We start from the raw sequence: 8,987 nt of genomic DNA, 5'->3' as shown, positions 1-8,987 counted from the left end.
CAACTCTGTGCTCTATTTGTGGCTGGTTCTTCTCCGTCTGGTGTCTCTCTTCACAGCAAGACTCCTCCTTTTATAGGCAAGAGAGCACCACTTGGATGGCTTCCAGGAGAAGGCTCCTCTATTATTTCCTCCTTCTTTCTCCTTGTCCATCATGCACCTAGTTTTTAGGCCTTCTAGGCTTTATAGGCTTTGTAACCATTATAGCCCTTCTTTCTAGGGTATTGAGTGCATGTTGGAAAGGTTTGCACATGGTATCTTGGCTGCCAATGGAGGTGGCATTGTCTTCTTTTTTGATTTTCTTCTCGTCATGATTTTGTCTTGGACTTTAATCTTCAGACTATTACAATCTTTGGATATGCATGTGCCCGTACACTGCCTGATGATATGTGTATGCGGGCATACTTGGCTGTAAACATGCACATGTTTGTGCATTGGCTATTGGTATGCGTACGCATACATGCTTCATTTTTTTAGGGGGGTCTTCCCTGCCCATATAATTGATATTTCATATCAATATACATTAAGATTCTAGATTCCTATCAGTATTCAGTCGGGGTATATGTCCTCCGCGCCCGAATAATTGATAGTAATATCAATTCAAATTCAGTGACATTTGAAGTTGGGTTTTACTCAGGTGGCTGCCCATGCCCTGCGATATCCATATGATCCTCATCTAAGAGATGGAAATCATACTTCGTATCACATTCTTTCTTTATATCTTCAAATCTTATTTTCATTTCAACCCTTATTTCTTCTAATATCTCTTCCTTTAATTCTTTCTTCATTATTTTTGACAATTCTTCAAATCTTTTGTCCATTTCTTGATCTATATATTCACTATCCAAAGGGTCTAGGCCCTTCAGAAGGCATTCCTTATATGTATAATTTTTTGGAGAACCTTCTTCCTTTATATTCTTTCCTGATGATCCCCCCTTTGTAATTTTAAATATTGGCATATTAGATGCATTGTTATCTCCATTCTTTCTCTTCTGGATATAATCTTTAGCCTTGGGGTCAATATAATAGTTTTCCCCTATCACTTTTCTTGCCCAAAACAAGGCATCATCAATACTTTCATATTTTTTGAATGTTAAGTTTTGTCCCATTCGTTTTGCATCTAGTTTCTCTATCATGATGTATTCCCATGTCAAATATATTTCGGGTTTATTTTCGTCAAACAAAACATATAATATTTCTCCTTTTTGTATTTCAGCCCTTTCTAGTTTTGTCGCCTTCATATTCATTTGGTTAAAATATTCTGCCAAGCTATTTAGAATTGATAGCATATATCCTTTTTCATCTCTCTTATTGGTATATTGGAACCAGAAATTGTCCAATATGCACCTCTGAATTTCATCAAGCTTGATATGGGCCTTTGGCTTGAAATTGAAGGTATTTGGCTGAAATATCTTCAGCCTGTTCTCCTCTCTAAAGAAGAAGCATTCGTCCCTGGTGGGGAATAATCCTTTCTTCATTTCTGCAAATTTGGTGCACGAGAAAATATGTCAGGTAAGGTATTATCTTTTCCCTTAATATGCTCAAAAACAACTTTATAACCATTCCCAGCTATGGTGTCTTCAAATAAGACCCATCTTCTGGTTGAACTTTTCTTACTATTAATTTTATTACAATATCGACATATGGCTTCACAATCAATTTGCACTGTAAATTCTTTGAATCCTAGATATAACCTAAAAGCATTTATTGCATTTACAACTGCGAGGATTTCTCTATCAATATTATTTACCGTTTTTAACTTATAACTTTATTTTTTTCATCTGCTTTTGGGGAATATTTATTAGGTTTTTGTTTTAATATAGCACCCCATCCTACTTTAGATGCATCTGTTTCAATAATAAAATAATTATCTTCTAGAGGCAATTCTAGGGGCTTTAAATTCTTGACTTTTTCTTTGATGGCCTTTACTAATTTTATATCGTCAGAATTAAAATATCTTTGACCATTCTTTCTTAATTTAGCATATAAAGGTCCGGCTAGCTTTGCTAGGTTATCTATGTAATTTCTTGCATAGTTTACAATTCCTAAGAATTGTTGTAGAACTTTTTTATCACTCATATTATCAGGAAACTCTAAAATTTTCTTTGCAATGTGTTCTTGCAAATATATTTTTCCTTCTCCTATTTCATGACCAAGGAAATTTATTTTTTCTTTACAAATTTCCATCTTCTTTTTTGATATATATATATATATATAATTTTATTCATCACCCAGGATGCAAAATAGTTTATTCTTCATCCGAGGTAATCTTACGAGCTTTTCATAAATAAATTACATTTAAAATACAAATAGTTACATTCATATTGACCCACTATGTAAAATTTGGCATCAAAAATTTAAAAATATAGGCTGTAAGATAAGAAAATATGCATTTTATGTATCTTTTACACTGTGTTTTTACGTAACAAAAATATTTTTTACGACGATTATATATTTTCTTACGGTGTGTTTTTACGTATGGAATAAGTAAAAAAATTACGGAACGTAAAATTACGATGCATTGATATTAAAATGAAGGGGGTGAAGAATAACTATTCCTCAGAGAGAGAGAGAGAGAGAGTCCGGTTTGTATTACAACCCGTGCCTTAGTCTACTGCCTACTCATCTTGTCTCTCAAGTAAAGGAAAACTCCTTATGACTTGCTTCTTGATTATGAGTTGGCCTGTGAGATATCGGACCACGACCCGACCTTCTACTCAAGCCGCGTCCTAGGCCTTGAACTTCATGGTTAACCGCGGCCCATACATTGATACTCATCATGAGCCGCCACTGGTGACTGGGTCATATTCTGTCTAGGTCATACCGTGGGGTATATCCCCAACTTGTGTTTTTTGTCAAAGGGCGAGAGAGAGGAGGACATTTGCATCTTAGACACTAGTCTTGTAACTCAAGCGTTACCCTCGACTGCAACTGCATGCCTACACACCCAACTGCAACCAACCTTTTGTTTGGTTAGTGGGCGGATCAAGAGGGGGGAGGAGTCGCATGTACTACACTAGGCTTGTAGCTCCGCGTGTCATCCTCGATTGTAATTGCACGTCTCCCTCCCAACGCAACTGTCCTTGTGCTTTTCATGGAGGGCGGCGGGGAGATGAGGGGGGGGAGTAGTTGCATGTGGGGCAATTGTGCTTTTTATCGGAGGGTGGGGAAGATATGGGGGGGGGGGTAGTTGCATGCCGGGCAAATTAGGCTTGCAACTGCAAGTGTCGCCCTCACTGCTTCTTGCATGTGTGCATTAGACATACAAGTGCAAGTGTCACCTCCGAATGCAAATTGCATGCCTACAGCCAACTAACCCTTTTCTTTTGTTTGTGGACGACGAGAGTGGAGGAGGGAGGCAGTTACATGTGTGACACAAGACATGCAACCACAAGTGTCTTTTCCGACTACAACTGCATGCCCACATATCTAACCACAATTGAGTTTTTTTGTCGATGGGCAGGATGACACGGGGATGGATGCGTTTCTCTTCGACGTGTTATGCTGCCTCAATTCCTAGCCGAAATTCTCGCGTCCTGTCAAAAATTTATCCTTGTTTGTGAGGAAACAAAAGCTTTAAGGACGCTGATTGTGAAATGTTAGGGTCCTGAATGCAAGATTGTTTTATCTATGGGAACGCGGATGGAAAAATAAGAGGTTGTTTGGGCATTTGATGCATGCGTCAAATCTTTTTTTCTTTTTATTTTGATGAGATGATGTGTATAACATGGAGTTTGATACGACGATGACGTGGTATAGCAAATTATTTTTCTAGAAATCTATCATGCATGTGCGTAGATAATGTAGGCATATGTCTTTTGGTGAAGAAGAGGATGCGCTTAGATGATATGCTATTCGTGGTATTTTTTCGTTTAATAGCATTTTAAAATATGTGAAATGAAAAACAAACAAATTCATAGCCCTCCAGATGCAGACAAACAAAGTAAAAATCCCAGACCAAAATGATAAAATAAACAACCAGGAGAAGGAAAAGATCCCAGAACTTAAGCCTGATACAACCCAACAAAATGAAAGCTAGTTAACAGGCTTAATCTGCTTATAATTACGTTAACCAACTTAGACTACCTTAACCAACTTAGACTTCACGAACTCTAAGTCGACTAAGATCTAGACGAACTCTTTAACGATTCAGGTGCCCGTTACTACGTATTTTATAAACGAACGTCTGAAACGCTCCGTGCTGGACCGTCCCCCTACTATGTATTTTAGTCCATACACAACAAGCGCGCTCCTAGCAAATCTAACCAGCGAACTCCCTCATCGAGGTTCACCGGTATAAACACCCTGCCACGAAGCGGGATCTGCTAAGCTTCAGCACTTTCGTTCTGTTATTCTTTCTTTTTCTTTTTTTGTTATCCTTTATCTATTTTCATTTCTAGTTTTTGTCTTCCATATTTCTTCCCTCATCGGTTTTAGTATTTCTCTATGTATAGGAAACGCCTCATGTGTTTTGTGCATTTATTTTCTTTATTTTTGTTTTCCTGTTTCCATTTATTCTTCTTAAATGCGTGAACTTTTTCCAAATCGAGGATATGTTTTTCAAATTGGATGAACTTTTTTTTTAAATATATATTTATTTTTACTGAACTGTTTTAAAATCAATGATATTCTTTTCAAATTCAATGAATTTTTTTCACCTCGATGAACTTTGTTTAAATTTGTTTATTTTTTAAAAAAATTGATGAGTTTTTTTCAAATTCAAACCCCGGCGACCAAAAGGTCTACTCCGACCGCTGCATCCTCATTGAAGCGACGCTAATCCGTCTTCAAGGTTATTTAAGGAGGTTGATCGCACCATCCAACCCTACCCCATCTGCTCTCTACACTGCCGCCTCGCCTCTCCTCTCTCTCACTCACACTTACAGCTACGAGGAGCTCTAGGTCATTGGACCACCGGCCACGATCCCTAGCTCGTCGGGGTCCACCGCTTCGATGGCTAAGACGAGGTTGCAGTTGAAGAGCGACTACTTGAGCGGCAACTTCAGTTGCCACGCGTAGTCGTCGTTCCTCTGTGGAGCCTCGGCCAGGAGGGGTGACTTCTGCTTCACCTCGGAGCTCTTCGGCTGCAACGTTTGAAATTGTGTTGTGCAGTAGGTTAGATGACCACTCCCCTACCATTTTGATTTTTTTACTTTCAAAAGTTCGTTTGAAATTGTCATGTGCCCTAGGTTAGATGACCACTCCCCTGCCGTTGTCCATGTCTGATATCTACCATTGTCCCTGACATGTTGGATGTGTTCATGTGTCCGCAAATGTTTTGTGTTCAATGCACGACGATGAGTTGCCCTAAAATTTTAAGATTTTTTGAACATATCAGAATTTTTAAACATATTTAACTTCTTGAACAATCATATCAGTTCGTACATGCGTATATTTTAGTTGATTATCGTACGCGTGTATATTTTAGTTCGTTATTAGAAGGAAATTCTGCTGATGTTATTAGAAGTTATGTATTGTTCCTTATTGTAAGATGCTTCACTCAAAAAAAAAGTATTGTTAGTGAAAGTGCGTTATATCGACTAGAGGGGGATGAATAGGTGATTTTTACAAATTCGTCACTGAGAAAATTCCTAATAAGGAAACTCATCAATCACGAACTGAGTGCCGCGAAATAAGTACACAAACACATCTGCAAAAACAGCTATAGCTTAATCGTCAGAGTAAAATGAAACGTTCAGGTTACACATGTAGCGTGATCAGGATAAACAGGTGACAAATAATTTAAGTAAAGAATTTAAGGTGAGGAATTTGTGAAAGTCTTCAGTCAAATCCTTCAAACAATAAAGATTAAAGTCGTCAACATACAATTGAGGAAATTAAAGGGTTGAGGAATTAGAACCCGTTGCTCGATGAAGACAATGATTTGATGACCCAGTTTTAATTGTTGTAACAGTTGTAGGTGTTTGGAATGGCTTGGTATTTGTACCGAAGGATACACAGTGCCAGGACACATGGTCCTTACCATATTCTTCTTGAGCTAAGGACACACAGTCCGCGTCCAACACTCAAGGTAAGTCTTCGGCGCAAACTTTCAAACCCTCACAAACTTGGTCATCCCGCGATCCACAATTCAGTGTGAGATGCTCTAGACCATGACGTCTAACCGTTTAGAGGATTCATAGTCCTCAAAGGTAACAAGCATCATTTTCACACAGAAACAATCTCTTCAGTGATGGTCAATCACTTTGGTGTTTTGGGGTTTTGGTTTGGGTGTTTGGGGTTTTACCTCGCTGATGATTTTCTTTCAAAGTCTTCGAGAATTGGGTTGCTCTCAAATGACAAGTGTGAGTTTCTCTCGTGGAGCAGCCAACCAAATAATGGTTATGGGGTGGCTATTTATAGCCGGGGAGCAAATCCCGACATTAATTGACATTAATGTTTCGATGATATGACCGTTAGGTGGATAAAGTTGGGATAGCTGGCGCACAGCACAGCAAACGGTCGGAACCTTTCAACTGTGAAAGTCTTCATGTCACTTATGTTCCTTGCAGGTAGGTGATCCGCCGTGGTAAAGACCTAACTTCTCAGTTAGAGCAAAATTTTCATAGACAAGAAGATCTTCGTCTCTATCACTGAAGAATTTGACTAAGTTGTTGAAGATTTTCAAAGGCTATATGTGCAGGCTTTAAGATGAGCATCATTTAGAATCTTTTTCTTAGTTTTACCTTGACCCGTTAACAATACGGTGGTATGAAAAATAAAACTATGAAAGCAAAACTCTTCATGCTTAGAGTCTTCAAAAAATAAAACTATGAAAGCGAAACTCTTCATGCTTAGAGTCTTCACGGTGGTCCTATGACACAGAATACGAAAAATAAAACTATAAAATCGTTCTTAGAGTACACAGAATACGAAAAATAAAACTATGAAAGCGAAACTCTTCATGTTTAGTCTTCACATCGGTTTTTTCACGGACACACCAATTTCCTTACTTTTAAATTCTTCGAAGAAAATACTAAGTCTTTAGCTCAATACATACATTTTTAAAGGTCGATATTTTTTGAATAATTCAAACTCCTCAGCTATTTATAAAGCATGTATACATTCACGAACATATCAGTCTCTTAACTTATGAGTCTTAAATACATAAAATCATTAAGGAACACTAAATACACTTACAGTTAGATGCTTGGATATGATGGAATTAAAGGGGAAATAAGGCAAACCAGCAACTAAGATATAAAAATGGAGTATATTTTTGCAAATGTGACTGATCAAGGTGCAAAAGATCCAACTGAACAAGACACAACAGCTCTATCGGTAACTTAGGTTACCTGAGAGCACCACCATCACACTTAATTACTCCAGTACCACACATGCAAAGGTAAGCATGAACCGACAACAACACGTCCAAACGCAACGCATCGCTCTCGTAGTGATCTCCTACACGAAAGCTCACATCTCGCTCTTTGACGACGTGACCTCCGCGCCCGCGCCCGCGCCCTTGCCTCCGTTGTTGGAGGCCTCCCCGGCGATGTTGATGACGCGCGGCTCCCGCCTTTGGTGCTCGGCGATCTTGGGCACTGTGACGGTGAGCACGCCGTCCTCGAGGCGCGCGGTAACACGTTCGACGTCGGCGCCGGCAGGCATGCGGAACCGGCGCCAGAACCTCCCCGCCGCGCGCTCGGCGCGGTGCCACCGCTCGCCCTCCTTCTCCTCGTCCGCCTTGCGCTCGCCGGAGACGCGCAGCACCCGGTTCTCCTCCACCTCCACCTTCACGTCGTCCCGCCTCACGCCGGGCACGTCGAGCGAGATGACGTGCGCGTCGGGTGTCTCCTTCCAGTCGCACCTCGCCAGCGCCATCGGCGAAGAGACGGACGCTGCCGGGTCGCCTGCGGACGCCGGCCTCTGCACCGCGAGCGGTGCCTGCTCCAGTACCCGGAACGGGTCGTCGAGCAGGTCCCACAGCCCGCTGCTGACACCGTACGGCACCAGCCCGGCGACAGGCGGGGCCAGAACGGCCAACGCCAGAACAGCCGTAGCTACCAGAGCCTTCTTGGACACTGCCGCCATTGCTACCTGCTTTGTGGGAAGCTTCAGTTTTGTTTGATGAGACCTGGCTGTTTCTTTCTCGAATGTGTGGATGTGCGCGCTATCACTATGTGTGCTTGATTCTTTCTCTCTCTTGAGATGATATGTAGAAAGTGTTCGCGCGCTATTTATAGAAGATGGCATTAGGCGAGCTCGAGGACTTGAGAAGGTTCGTTCGGTTGATTCGTTCCATTCATTTCTAGGAGCTTCGCGTAGTGTTTAGTAGGCCTTGGAGACGGAGGTGGGTGACGTGGATGTTCCCGCGTGCTCTCGAAATATCTTCGGGCTGGACGGCCAATTGGGCATTCGGGCTCAATATACACGCCGCGTCATCAGATTGTCCATAGTGGAAGTAAATTTAATAGTACAGTAATATAAAATTAAACTCAACAAATTTATTCATGTGACAATGATTTAATAAGATGACAGATAATTTGATTAACTTTTTTTTAAATGATGTTTAACCCTGGTCTTGCATCAATGGATGCATGCAGTCATCTTCATTAATTGTTTTATAAAAATCTGATAAAAAATATACATCAATCTATCCGAAGTTACGACTCATACCTATAAATTTAATAATGTGAAGTGCTCTTATTTTCCGTATCTAAAATCGGTGTCATTGTTAATTCGTCCACATAACGTATCGGGAGCAACAACCGATGTAATACACCTAAAGTGCACATCACGTGTACACATTCTAGAAGCCACCATCACCATCGGACCACTGACCAATCTTCAGGAGAGAGATCCGCATCATCCTTGCCAATCCGAACATCCGTCAACGTCACCACGGCGTCCAACGACGCCACCGCCATGTGCTCGTCTGTCCAGACGCGAAGACTCTCGAAGATATATCGTGCATAGCACCTGCCAACCAGACATGACTCAGTGTAGCATCTATCGGTCAAGCATGACTTGACAGCTCCATCAAAGTT

General features: G+C 40.8%; 1 protein-coding gene across 1 annotated transcript; it reads right to left on the bottom strand.

Moving 5' to 3' along the window:
* Nucleotides 1–7,198: 7,198 nt before the first annotated feature.
* On the bottom strand, nucleotides 7,199–8,144 carry LOC123451172 (21.9 kDa heat shock protein-like). Its single transcript, XM_045128183.1, has one exon. It carries the CDS (start codon nucleotides 8,029–8,031, stop codon nucleotides 7,414–7,416), a length of 618 nt encoding a protein of 205 aa, XP_044984118.1. The 5' UTR covers nucleotides 8,032–8,144; the 3' UTR covers nucleotides 7,199–7,413.
* Between the last annotated feature and the right edge of the window lie 843 nt (nucleotides 8,145–8,987).

The sequence above is a fragment of the Hordeum vulgare genome, chromosome 4H (assembly GCF_904849725.1).
Source record: "Hordeum vulgare subsp. vulgare chromosome 4H, MorexV3_pseudomolecules_assembly, whole genome shotgun sequence".
NCBI lineage: Eukaryota > Viridiplantae > Streptophyta > Magnoliopsida > Poales > Poaceae > Hordeum > Hordeum vulgare.
This window is presented reverse-complemented; position numbering and strand designations above follow the sequence as displayed.